The 14,809-nt window shown below is 38.9% G+C and overlaps 1 protein-coding gene and 1 non-coding gene across 2 annotated transcripts; both read left to right on the top strand.

Annotated features, from left to right (window-relative positions):
* The first annotated feature begins 327 nt into the window (after positions 1-327).
* Positions 328-762, top strand: LOC147516643 (uncharacterized). Its single transcript, XM_086593336.1, has one exon. The coding sequence runs from the start codon at positions 328-330 to the stop codon at positions 760-762; it is 435 nt and encodes a 144-aa protein (XP_086449462.1).
* Positions 763-14,364: 13,602 nt separating this feature from the next.
* LOC147516642 (small nucleolar RNA R71) lies at positions 14,365-14,470 on the top strand. The gene has a single exon (XR_015214563.1). It is a non-coding gene; the product is annotated as a small nucleolar RNA R71 (small nucleolar RNA).
* The last annotated feature ends 339 nt before the right edge of the window (positions 14,471-14,809 follow it).

Below are 14,809 nucleotides of genomic sequence, written 5' to 3'. Positions count from 1 at the left end.
TGACTTTGTAGCTTTGACCGGGCTTTAAATGAGCTTTTTCTCCTTGGATCTTTGCCTTTAATCATAGAACTTCTTAACAACCAAACCTTGCTCTATTATCTCGCAAAGAGGGAGCAATTATGCACATATTCGACTCCAATGCCTGAAATATATAAGAACATGATAACAGTACTAACTCTTACTTATTAATCACATAATTGGTCAAAAAGCAATATTGTTAAAGGGTTAAAACTACATTTTTAGGCTCTTATCAAACAACCTTCAGTTCCAACCTACGATGATGTAGATGGTTGTCCAGATGAGCACTTGATGAAGTACAGATCGTTTATGGCTCTTTTTAACAACAATGATGCGTTGATGTGCATAGTGTTCCAAGCTACCCTAAGCAGAGAAGCTTTGACATGGTTTAACGAGCTCCTTCCTCATTCAATCCATACATTTCCGCAGCTCGCTGACAAATTTTCAAAACATTATCGCTACAACAGGAAGACCATAAAAGGTTCTGGAACTCTTTTCAACCTCCACATGGAGAAAGGAGAAAGCATTAGAGACATTGTCAGAAAACTCAGGGTGCTGCTCAAGGAGGTCAACAATGTCCCAGATGACGTTGTTGCACAAGGTTTAAAAAATGCTCTTCCTTTTGATAAGTCTGGTCTGTATAACTCACTAACTTTAAAGCCTCCAGAAATGGTTCAAGATTTGCTGATGCGAGCAGATAGGTATGCTACTGTTGAAGAAGATTTAAAATTTTGGAAACTTTAACATCACTAGGTGCGACCTCAGCAAAACTCTAAGGCTAGTTAACTGTATATGTCAAAGGTGTCATTCTAGCCAGTACAAGACAATTACTTCCCTTATTCCTCGGAGTCATCTGGTGACATTGAATTATCTTTAGAGGATCAAAACAAGAGCGTCTGCCTCAGCATGCTCAGTTTCTGAGGGTTAAAGTCTAATAAGCTACTTTTGTCATTGATTTCAATTGTGATCCAATAAAGAAATCCATCAAAATGAGTCTACAATTCACAGTTTACTTCATTCTAGTAGACTGCATCTCTAGCTATAACGAATTATAGGCAGAGATCTAGTCAATCTCGACTTCTCAGATCATCAACAACATATCGTCGGGCTGGATATCACACAGCATACCGCCGGGCTGGATTTCTCATTAGATTTCTAAATTTCCCATACAGAGGGAACATTTAAGGTTCGATCCAAATCAAGGGTCAATATCTCTTCAGCATCGTATCAATTACAATGTTGTTAGTCCACCACAATTCTGGGGGGCGTCAACAGTGCATCAGTCGCAACAATGCAAATCAATCCATGAAAATGGAGAAGCCAGTTTAAGGCCCCTAATGAAGAGATTAACCTCAGTACATTTTAATCTGGGGGTGTGCAGGGACATATCAGAACCATAATATTTTTGATATACCATTCCAGCATATCAAAACCTATGATGGGGGCGTCAAAGCCTCAACACTTGCAATAATTAATTCAGGAAAGTTTGGGTTGATTGATATGGATTCTCAGCCATTGTTGAACTACTATCTGAAGTGTTTCAGAGCTTTTGAAAATCCACAAGGTTTTCACTGCAACACCGAAGTTCGCAAAGCAAAGCTAAAGTTGAGCTCAGAAAACCATTCTTACATGCTCAGTCTTTGAACCTAAACCCAAGTTCAAGTGCTCAGCGCGCTTGGTCAAGTTAGAATCAGTGAACTACCTCCTACTTGCTACTTTAAAAATCAGGTTCAAATGCTTAGCGCTCCTGGTTAAAATGGGACTGGTGGCTAATCCCCTCCCATTTATTCTGCAATCCAAGTTTTGCCACTCAGTGCGCTTGGTCAGGTTTAATGTGGTAATCAAACTCCCCCTGTAAAAATCCAAGTTCCAATGTTTAGCATGCCTGGTCAAGTAAGGAGCCTCACCTTTCTTGTTATAATCCAAGTTCAAGCGTTCAGCTTGCTTGGTTGAGTTTGGTGTTCTTCTAACTCAAATTCTATAATCCAGGTGAATGGCATTGACCCTTTGACTTGGTACAGACTTGAGCGATCCTCCTGTTTGTAAAAACCCTCTACATCGACTGGGGCCTGTGATAAGGCAAGTGCTGCGAGTGCGTCAGGCTTTAAAAATGTCCCGTACTACTAAAGTATCGGGTCTAGGTATATGCCTTTGACCCTCTTGCTTGGCTTCGGTGTGAAACATGAATCCCCGAAGTTCAAAAAGCCAAAGTACAGAAGCGCAATGTACCTTGGTCCGAGTAAATGGCGTTGACTCTCTGGCTCAGTCCTATTTGTGAACTGGGTAACTCCAAACTTTTAGGACTTTAAAAACCCAAGTGCTTGATGCAATCTATCCTTTGGAGGCACTGCTAAGTTTGGATAGAGAACATCAGTTGGTACGGTTGTATGGCATTGACCTTCTAAACCGAAGACAACATGTATAGAATCAGACTCTGTGCAATAATGCCATATCTGAGCTTCACAGCAAAAAAGCTCAGCCCAGCTACGCTTCACGCTAACTGGGATAATCTTTTCCAAAAATATCTATGATAACACCTTCAAGGGTTCAACGATATAGACTTATTTTATCTGAGCATTCTTACAAAACTGCTTAGTCCGATTACGCTTCAATCGGGTTATTCTTTAGCTATAGTTCACACTGTCATACAATATATATAATATGAGTATGACAACATGCTCAGCCCGATTGCATCATACAACCGAGTTATTCTGTGAACAAAACTTGTCGAACCAAGATTTGTTGTTGATTCTTATTCAACACTACATGCGAATGATATCCACGTGCAATATTGGGGGGCGGTAATATATTACTTTGCTAATATACGTGCCATGCTTTTCAAGTTCTATTATACTGTCAAAGGCACTATTGAAAAAATTTTATTTCACAAAAGTCTATGGCTTTACACTACTGAGAATATCGTAGTACTTCAAAATAACTAAAGTGCAGGAGTTATCATAATATCTGAGCTATAGCCAATAGATACATAGTGAGAAAGCGAGATGTAAAGCTAGTCCCTAACATGCTCCATGAGCTGGCGCACCTCCTCAGTTAAATGCCAATACTCCTACACAACACGACCTGTATGCTCCTTACTTAGATGACGGTCACACTCCACAATTTGTACAATATTTTGGGACTCACTGAGCCTATCAGTTAAAGTAGTCATCTCTAAATTTTTAGACACTCATCTGATAATGGGTGGCTAATCTCTCTAAGCTGCCAGGCTCCCTCCAACAAAGTGGCAACTTTGTCCCATAAGCATTGAAGCTCTAACTCTGCTTCAATGCAAGCTTCACGGAAAGGACTAGAATACTTAGCCGAGACCTCCTCAGCATACTGAAATGACAATGAAAATGGTACTTAACTAGAACAAGGGTCCCTCCTAACTCTCTTATCAGGGTGGTTATCTCCAGAAGTGTCTCTCATCTTGTGGCTCCTTGAGCAACCAAAGACATGGTTAGAGCTAGTAGACTGTACATCATATCTACAACATCAAGAATTGGTTTAGAAGTACCTTCTCCTTCCACATTGGCATGAGCATGGTCTCGTTATTTGGGCCACACTACATCGAGCGACTCCCAAAAGCTTACTTGTCAGACTCTTCAGTATTCAACACCTCTCATGCTCACTAATCCAGCAGCAAAATATTCAAGAGAATGAGTTGTCTCACATTTTCATACAGTATCTTCAGATTCTCTTTCACACAACATGAACTACTTTCGGAGTCTCGGCTCTTTCACGGTAAATGATAAACATAAAAATGATAGTTTACCTATGAAATGAACGATGAAACTCAAAACGTAAGTAAACTAAAACTTATTACGAGTCTAGGTTTATCAAGTTTTCTACTCTCAATTCTATCGAAATAGAGTGGAGTAACAAATTCGTTCCACTCCTAGTTCTTTAGCATGGAATGTTTTCTAGTCAACTAATCGGTCTTAAGTCTAATGAGAGGTTTACGAGGGGAATTCTATACTACGGGGTGAATTCAATTAACAAGTTACGAATAACGAATTGCTACGGAATACTGAAATGTGAATCTAGATAAAGAATTAAAGGGAATTTAAACTACCTTAACTCGACTTAATCCTACTAACAAGACTCGTCGTGATCTAAATTGAATGCTTCGCATATCAAAATAGTAATTAAAATCCCTAATTATACATGACATTTATACCAATTCATAACTAGCATGTGAGCGATTAAACCCATTCTCATGGTGAATTAATCGTTTCTAGAGTGGAATAATTATCACGACGATTTCTAAGTTTAACAAAGATCAAGCGTCATCAAGGCTTCTTCAACCCCTCTGATAAAACATAAAAAGATAATTTACCTACGAAATAAACGATGAAAATCAAAACGTAAGTAACTAAAACTTATACGAGTGTATATTTATCAAAGTTTTCTACTCTCAATCCTATGAGATATAGTGGAGTAGATGATTCGTTCCACTCCTAGTCCTTCCATCTTTGTGTTTTCTCGATAATGTAATCTTAACTCTAAAGTCTAATGAGAGATTTACGAAATGGCAACTAGACTACGATGCAACTACCCACAAGATGAAACTAGTCGACTATTAGAACAACTATGGGAATGCTATGTCGATTCTATGATAAGGAGTTAGAGGGGGATTGATTCCACCTTAACTCGACTTAATTCTACTAACGACGAATCGTCGTAATCCGAATTGAATCGCCTTCAAGAAACAATCTGGTTACTCCTAATCCCTAATTACACATGACATTTCTACCAATTCATAACTAGCATGTGAACGATTACACCCATTCTCATGGTGAACTAATCGTTTCTAGAGTGGAAAGAAAATTATGACGACTCTACGATAATCGGAATCAAGCTTTCATCAAGGCTTCTCAACCCCCTCTAATGGGCGTTTAGCCGAGAATCATCACGCTATCATTCCCAATGAAATTCAAACAAGACATGATATAAATATTTAAACTTTGCTTATTTAAACTCAATTGGAAACTAATCATGCAAGAATTAATTCAAACTAATAATGACAAGTAATTGAATCTAAGAATTGAAACTAAACAATTAATGGAAATGAAACTAGATTATCAAGAACACTATTTTATTAATGTAATGAATAATAAAACAATGATTCAAATACTAAATTAATAATCTACTTTGTTATAAAGTAATTAATTAAACATGAAACTAGATCTAAAACAAGATATGAAAAATTAATTAATTAACTAATTGAAATTCTAAAACTAAGTTCTAAAACTAATTAATGGAGGCTAACTAATCTAGGTCTAACTATCTACCATTAACAAAGAGTCAAGCTCTTGTTTTTATACTTTCAGATCCAAAAATCGTGCATGGGCTTGGAGCCATGTTTTGGGCCAGAGAATCAGGCCCAAAACCCAATTCTTTCAGTCCAAAAAGGCCTCTTCAGCTACAGTTGGCTTCAATAGACTCTTTGTCCACTTCTGCTCCTCTAATTGGGTCAAGTCTTAGACCATTCGAAAGCTCTTTCCGAGTCGGTCGTTTTGACATAAGGTAGGCCTAATTCCGAGGTCTGAGTCCAAAGATACGGCCTTCGGAAGTTCTCACGACTTTGTGTCTTTGTTTTACGCCTCGACTTTTCGTGGTTTTGACCGGGCTTTAGAAAGGCTTTGTCTTCTTGAATCTTGGCCTTTAATCATAGAACTCCTTAGTAACCGACCTTTGCTCCTTTATCTCGCTAAAGTGGCACATTTCTGCACATAATGGACTTTGAAACCTAAAATGCATAAAAACACGTAATCAGTATTAACTCTTAATTATTACTCACATAATTGGTCTAAAAGTATGATTCTGATTGGGTTAAAACTACAGTTTTGGGCTCTTATCAAACCACCCCAAAACAGCATTTTGCTTGTCCTCAAGCAAATATGAGAAATTAGAATAAGTGACCAAAAATGGAGTTCTATCTACTCGTTTACTGAAAAGGATTGCATTGACCATATGCAACAAGGCCTTAAACCACTAGGAATTCCCTAGTGGATGAGTTATAGCCTCGTGAGAGTTTTCCAGTGAAGGTACTCACAAACTTCATCTATACTACAACGACTAAGAAATAAAACTATTGTTTCCTTATTCATGCTCTAAATTAACTATACCTCTCACTAGCAATGCATATAGAGTAATCAAGTCGAAACCTAAGCTAATATATGCATAATAATCAATCATCTACAATAAACATATATGCAATGAGTTATACTATGAAATGCCTAGCAGGTTCGTTTCTGAAACTCGGAATAGCGTCCTTAAGTAGGTTCTCACAATAATAGTCAAGATACAACACTCTGATTTTTCCACTCAAGTTTATTACTCCATTAATGCGGTGGGCACACTTTACCTTACAATCTCAATGATAACAAGGAAGCGAGTCGATCAAACACATCTGCCACTTACTATCACACTAACCTATTCCTAATTGAGCTAGAGGTCTTTATTAGGTGTTGCGGGGATTAGGAGATGGTTTAAGAAGGAAGGAAATGGATATTCAAAAAGGACAAGTCTGAGATAATAGAGTCTTCATATTATGTAACTAGAGAAAACCTTGTTATTTACTTTTGCTTCTACACTTTGTTTCCATCCTTAGCCATATATATTTTTTTCTTTGGCTTTTGACTCCTTTTATTCTATTTTTTTGGAGTTTTTATTTTATTTCTATTTTTATTTTTCTTTTCTTTGGATGGAAACTTCTTTTCTTTATTTTCCTCAAGCAATTAACTAACTTTTGTTTTTACAATGGTTTTCTCTTCTTCTTTTTCTTCCTCATTCTATTCTCGGACTTATCTAAATTGGGTAGGTTGAATTTTTTATTTTGTTTTGTTTTGTAACAGGGATAAAGGATTTGTGGTTTATGAAAGGCTAAAGAAAGGCTCGAGGGGCTTACTAGCGGAAAATAATTCATAGGTTTGAATTTCTGGCTATATCGATCCAAAGAGGGCCTAAATTCTCGCTTAGGATATGGCATAGTGATCAAGCAAGTGGACGTGTGATTTCTCTATCCGGATTTTACTTCTCCCTTGTGTTATTTCTCAAATGTTTCGCTCATATAAGGCTTTAGGCTATATTCTCACAGGATTTGTAGATAAGTACTCTAGCCTAGATTTCAGAAACTTACTGCTAACAATTATAGATACTCATGTAATATATTTATAGATAGATGCAAAGATTATTACCTACATATTAACCTAAGTTTATAAAAATTATTCTAATGCAAACGCTACGTGAGACTTCTAGATTATTAAGAGCATAGAGAAGGAAAACAATACTAATATTCCTAAGTGTATAGCATGAACTTATTTATTTATATTTTTGAATTTTTGAAATTTTAACTAGAAAAAAAATGCATATTATACATATTTATATCCTAACAGATGCCTTAATTACACGTGTTTCTATCCCCCCCCCCCCCCCAAACAAGAAGCATGCTTTGTCCTCAAAGTATTTTAAATAAAGAGGGTAGGAAAAATACCATTGAAACGTGAAATTCGGGGAACATCCGCAAAATAAAGTTAGAACGTACTAATATAGGAAATAAAACTGACTCAACTCTATAAGAGTTCCACCCATTATGGGGTTAACAAGAATCAAATTGCTTGGGACATAAGCGGACACTAACTAGAATTAAAACTGACCTTATCTCCCCTTTTTCATTCATCATCCTCCTCATCATCTTCTTCTATAAAGAAGTGAGGTTCCTTCAGCGTCTGCCATGCCATGATAATTTGCCGGGCTTTCCGCCATTTATCATCTATTATTGCTAACCTATTAAAGCCACTTGGTCCGATGGGGTGTAGGGTGCAACCTGATGAGGTTGTATCCTCCACCCTTGCCAAGTCATTACACGGAAAGATCGAATAATACTATTGGTGGGTCGTGCGATTAATGATCCGTAATCCAATCCGCGTGAAACGTGTACAAAAATAGGAAAGAAACATAACATAATACGGAAATTAGAACGGGCATAAGAAGATACTTATGCCTCATGCTATGGGCTCGTGCTAAACTAGACATCAAGGTTCGGGAAGGTCATGGCACATACGTCCCGTGGCTAAAGCAAGGAAGACGCAGCTGCAAGTGGCATTATTCACGTAAGAAAACGCCATTTCCCTAAAATATTTAGCATGATCCAAAACATAACAGTTCCTATGTTCATGGACAAAGGCTACCAAAGGCGACGTTATATTCCCTTTGGTCCTCGATACGGAAAATGCCCCCCCATAGGACTCATGCAAAACTCATAAGTGTAGACATACATATTATCTACCCAATAGCACCATGGGTCTTGTATTTCAGCGGGCATAGCAAGTCCAAGAACAAATGCTAGCAAGAACCTGGTAATTTCCATTGGTTCATCATCAATGTTGATGGAGAACACTTGTTCTCCATCTGGTCTCTCAAAGAAAATGCAGTTATCATAAAAATAAGATGCTAGTGTTGGAGAATAAAGTGCATCAGGTCTTACCATAAGCGGTTCCCAGCCTACGTATGTGATTGCCTCGCGAAACCAAGCACCATAAGTAGTGCTTTGGAACAAATCTTCGAAAGACTGTTCCGGTATCAACGTAGGAGATGTCATCTCAAAATTACGCTCTGGAATAGCTGCGAATGACCCGGGAACAACCCGCAGAAAACTGGAATTTTTCTGGTCCACGGAAGTCGGTAGCGAAAGTCGCTTCCACTTGAAGCGAAAGCGCTCGATGATTTTGAATTCCAGTGTTTGAGCCGAAGTCACGCTCAACTTGAAGCGAAAAGCCTGTACAAAAAATTCTAACAAATGTGTAGGGCGCTGAAAGCGCCTCCCTGCAGGCAGCGCCCGAGGTGCTGAAGATCGAAAAATGAGACGAAACGTGGGAGTGAAAAGTGAGTGATGGAAGTTAGGTGTAGTGTGGGTTGTGAGTGTAGAATGAATGAAGTTTATATAGGTTTTAAGTTGCTAAAATGGATCAGGAAGTTGCCAAAAGTTTTACGGGCGGTTTCGAAAAATACTAAAATTTCCAAACCCGAAAAACGGAAACAACTCATTTTCTTGATTCTAAAACAAACCTAGTATCTTTTAGGTTGAATTTAGGATAGAATCTACCTATTTTATCGAGATTTCATCCTACCATGATATTTATTCATAAATATGCCTAATCGGCCATATTTTCACCTCGACTCATAATAACTTCTAAAACGAGGGTCATATAAAAATCATCTTTGGAATAGATAACACCACCCCTAAAACAATTTGGGAAGGTGGGATCAATATTAAAACAACCACGCATTAAATGAAAATAACCGCATTATATTAAAATTTTCATTCAAGTACATTTCACTACAAAAATCAAATTACGGAATTAAAACTTACATTAAAATAACTAACAATAATAAAACTACAAATAAAAAACATCAAACTATACTATCCCTAACCACGTTGGTAATCGGGTAGCGGAGGGCACACGCCAAGAGATGGCTCCCTCGAAGCTCCCCGATGGGCCAAAGACCATTAATCTTTCGGCGACGGCGGCGCGTGCCTCGATGGTGTGTCCTCGGAAGGAGAATCCCCGAGAGGTGGGAAGCGTGCAAGCATGTCGGCCCGAAACGAATGGCGCTGAGCTTCTAGCTCAGTCCTTATCTGTTCCCACCGCTCATCCTCTCGCTGGGTACGGATCTCGAAGTTATGGTGGATAGTAGCCTGTCGAGTCCGGAGGTCTTCGCAGATAGTGTTGAGTGAACGCATGCCATGATGAATCACAGCCATGCGTTCTGCATCTGACCAACACCTCTCCAAGGCATCAACATCAAAACAAGTCAAGTCCTCCTCATCCTCCGAGGCATTCTCATTTCCACCATCCTCCTCATCCTCTTCCCTATCCTCAGGCAACCTCCAAACTCGTTGGACACAATCCTTATAGATACGAGGATTTCGGTGCAGGGTGAGGTAAATCCTATCGACGCCTTGAGTCGCTCTCAACTTCAAAGATGATCTTGGTTATCAACACGGGGAGAGGTGCTATAGACTTCCTACTCCCCTAATCATGATAAGCATAAACTCCAAGATACGTAACTTCGTGACTTCTACTCCCCGGAGTATCCATAAAATGTGGAGGCAGTTCGGACCGATGTCGCCGACCTTCTCCTTTCCTAGGGCGTTCCGACCAATCCATCGAGCTGCGGCCACCGGGTTGGTTCTAAGGGATGCCCGAACGAACACAATGCGAAGCTCGGATTGTAGTTCCTTCGATAACTCGTCACATTCATCAACGGCTCTACCCCATTATATTGAGACTCAACGTAACGCAGTGGCATCGGATGGATTCTAGGCGAATGCCTAGAATCTCGACCAACAACCCAAAGAAGCTTCCTTCATCCTCTTCGCCACCATAACAAAATTCTACCCCTCCAACTCTCTCGTGTTGTAGAACCGCCGGACTAAGTCTTCGTGGTAAAAGGCTTCGGGTCGAAAGTACCACAAAGCTATTCCAGTCTCTACTAATCATTTCACACCAGAAAATGGCCGGTGGTCGCCAGTAAATGCTTGCTCCGGCAAAATTCGACATTGTTGAGCCATTGGAGTGTTTGGAATGTAGTGGGGGTTTAAATGGGATGTGGGGTTGGAATTTAAGTCAACCGAATGAAACAAAGAGTGGTGGTGGCGCGACAGCTTGAATTTTTGTAATTTTCGATGGTTTTTGGTGATGTAAGTTGGTGGATTTGGTGGTGGTTTGGTTTTAGAGAAGATTTGAACTTGATTTGAATGTGGGCGTGGGTTTAATTAGGTTTCTTTTTATTTTTTTTATTTTTTTTTAGGTTTTGAAGCTTTGGTGGTCGATAATGGCGGTTTGGAAGTGAAGAACGCGACTGTTGGTGCGAAGGTAAGGAGCGCAGGTGCGCTGCCGGTGCGCGCGGGTTGGGCCCAAGCCCAATTCGAATTTTTCGAATTTTTCTATTTTTCACGCAACTTCAAACTAATATTGCCGCTTCGTTACCGGTCCAATTTTTGCGAATGAGATATGGAAATGATCAGGAGATAATTTCCAATCCAATAATCCATAAAACACTCTATTCCGACTGTGGATGACATATAAGATAGTAGAAAACGCCTCAAAGTGCGTGCATGACATACGTTATGCGAACGAATGAACTATAAATTCATAGAATATGTCAACCCTAATCGAATTACAATTAAACGGCCTAAACAACTCTAATGGGACATAAAACATTCTAGGATCGGAACACGAACACCCCACCCCCAAACAAATTTTTACAACAGAGTTTAGAAAATTTGTTTTTTTTTAAGCTGGTCTTTTAAAGTCGATTCACGAGACTTCCTAGATTACTATGTTTATTCTTTATATATATATATATATATATATATATATATATATATATATATATATATATATATATATATATATATATATATACTTTTATAAGGAAAAACAATAAGCAAAAAGACATAATTCACCCCATAGAGAAACATGACTAAAAAATCCGAGAAAACATGCAAGAGTGGAAAACATGAATTATGTTAAACGTGGACTTAGGATCCGGTACTTACAGCCACACACTCCATAGGGAGGGCCCGGTTACCTTAATAGTGTACTCACCAATATATGAAAATAAAAGGAAATGCACCAAACACAAAAATTGAGTCGTTTATAGTCAGATACTCGAGACTTTATCTAAACATATGTATGAACATGCAGTTTATCATATATCAACAACCGAAATAGTTGTGGATCATTCCATAAATAAATATCACAGAAAACATATCCAAACACAATCAAGCACCAAGATTTTCTATGATGCAACCTAGTGAAATGACAGCGAAGTCGGATAGACCTATAACGTAACCTAGCATTCACTTTCTTTTTCATTTTTGAATGAGAGGGTGTCCTAGTGAATAAGTGTGGAAAAGTGAATGGTTGTGGAGAATATGGTGGATATGGATAAGTTGTAGAGGGAAACCATGTAGACAATGAGGATGTGGGTTTAGCACGAAACTCATTCATGGTGTAAGTAGGGACTGTCTCAAGTCTGAAAATGAAGGTGTCAAATGGTTTGTCCTTCTGAAGTATTTGTTTACTAGGTGGATTTAAAAAATTATGAAGCACAGGAGAAACAAAAGTATCGAGTGCAAACTCGAGATTCCTTTGAAAGGGTGGAAGGAGGGGAGTCGAGGTGGATGTTGTGAAAAGTAGTTCTTGATAGGGTGAATCATCACCTGCTCTAAGAAACTCATCGAATTCCTCATCTAGATTGGTCATATCCACATTACTATGATAGTCCTCTATATCTTTGAGAAAGTCATCTATCTCGTCCTCATTCGTAATATGTGTATCGACTAGTGTAGGGATGAAAATGTTGGAGTCTGAACTTCCAAAGGAAAGAAATTTGGGCATATGATTATCAGGGAACGTGTTGTTGAAATAATCTCGAGCAAAGCTCTCGATCATGCTAACCTCTCCATCCATAGACGAATCGGGTAAATGTGTCTTTGTTTTAAAAACATTTACTTCAATAGCAAGATGGCCAAAAGACATGGACATCGAACCATCGCAATTAATGAGCGCGCATTGGCGGTTGCCGTGAAAGGACGCTTCTAAGATGATCGGGACAGAGTCGTTAGCGACTTCTTTATCGAGGATGACAAAATCAGCCGGATAGTAGAAATCCTGAATTTTTACCAGCACATTTTCGACCACACCCTTAGGATACTTAATAGACCGATAAGCTAATTGCAACGTCATTTTAGTGGGTTGCATCTCGTCTAGACCTATTTGTCTATATAAATAAAACGGGAGTAAGTTAACACTAGCCCCCAGGTCTAATAACGCGGTCGTCGTATAGGAATCTCCTAAGGTGCATTGTTCAGTAAGACGACCAGGGTCCTTGTACTTAACAATTCCATTATGTTCAGATAGAGTTGGGAATTGTTATGTTAAAAAGGCGTCTTTTGGTATATTGGTCTTACGCCTAGTAGTACACAACTCCTTAAAAAACTTAGCATGGTGTGGTAGCTTTTTAATAGCTTCGAGGAAGGGAAGGTTTATAGTTAGATTCTTGAAAACGTCCCTAATCTCCTCATAATTAGTATCCCTAGTTAACATGGCTAATTTTTGTGGAAACGGTGGCTTCTGTCTATATTTAGCAATGGTATCACCTGGATGTTTAACCTTGGCTTTCTGTTTCTTAGGTTGTGTTGTAAATCGGTACCTCTATAGTGGTAGGCTCTTCAGTTTCTATTTCGGTATCTAGTAAAATAAAGAGTGTAGGGGGCTAATTGGTGGGGACACTATAGGCATAGTTACTTTGTTATCAACCACTCTGCCAGAACGAAGAGTGGGATGGCCTTTAGCTCACCTACATTTTCATATTCATTACTAGTATTATCGGTTACCTCAAAGGCTGTGTTTGTTGTTTTAGGATTAGGTATTGCGTGACCTAGAAACACACCTTTGGGTTGGGCTTTATCTTGGGCCAACTGTTGGCTTAAATTATTAACGGATTGTAGAAGCTGTTGGTTAGATTGAGCCATGGTTTGGAAAAGTTTTTGGCTCACTTGTATGAAGGTGTCAAGACGATCCGGTTGTGTGGGTGTAGTAGTCACGGGTGGTGTGACTGGAACTATCTCGCGTGAATTATTTATGGGCGGATTTTGATAGTTATTATTTACCGGAACGATACCTCTATTAGCGTTATAATTATTATAACTACCTTGACCTTGTACTTGACCTTGTCGAGGTTGCACTTGGTTGTTGTAATTATTAAAATTACCCCGACCACGCCCTTGTCATGGTGGAGCTTGGATAAACTGCGTGCGTTGGCCTAACATATTGATTATTGTACCACGGAGGTGTGGCGTGTTTGGTTATTTCTCCAACCGAAGTTGGGATTTTGTCTCCAAGGGCGCTTAGGTTCATCATAATGGAACAAGCCCGTTCATAGGCTATAGGGCGCTGGAAATCGGGATGCTTTCGGGGCTCCAAATGTAAACTACATGGATTTGAATTTACATTCATGACGGGGATAGGCTTTTGTTGAACAGAAATAGCCTCTACCTTTTTAGTGAGTGATTCGATTAGAGTTTTAAGCTCGGGATCGTGTTTAATTTCAAACATACTGGCGGCCTTAACTGTATTAGAAGAACTAGCGGATCGGTGAATATCATCACTACCCCCCCAGTTGTTATTTCGCTTAGTTTGATCCTCTATAAATTTATAAGCCTCAGAGGCTCCTTTACTTAAGAAACTACCCCCATTCATTATATCAAGGACTTCTTTATGGTGGTGTAGAAGTCCTTTGAAAAAGGCACAAACTAACGTGTCTTTCGCTAAGTTATGATGTGGACACTCTATAAGGAGATCAGTGAAATGATTCCAAGCCTCTGAAAATGATTCATGAGGATTTTGTCAAAAGAAATAAATCTTGGAATGCATCTCATCCGTCTTTAGGGGTGGGTAAAAATGTTCCATAAACAGCTGAACAAGTTTAGTCCACGAGTCCACAAAATTAGGCGCTTGGGCAGTTAACCAAGACGCCCGCCTTATCGGCTAAGGTAAAGGATTCTAAGGTTGTTTCTGAAAACACTAAGGGTTTTGCTTCTTTCTTTGGAAGATTTCTTCAAATTCTATATTACAGAGAAAATTCTTCCTTTATCTTAGCTTTTCCATCCATTCTCTTCAACTTTTTTTTTTTTTTTTTTTAGCTCAGTGGTATATCCTTGATTAGTACTAGATATGCTTGTTTTCCACTAGCTTCTTTCACTTAAAATAGAATG

Source organism: Coptis chinensis, chromosome 2 (assembly GCF_015680905.1).
Source record: "Coptis chinensis isolate HL-2020 chromosome 2, ASM1568090v1, whole genome shotgun sequence".
Taxonomy (NCBI): Eukaryota; Viridiplantae; Streptophyta; class Magnoliopsida; order Ranunculales; family Ranunculaceae; genus Coptis; species Coptis chinensis.
Note: the sequence above shows the minus strand (reverse complement) of the source record. Positions and strands in the feature narration are given on the sequence as shown.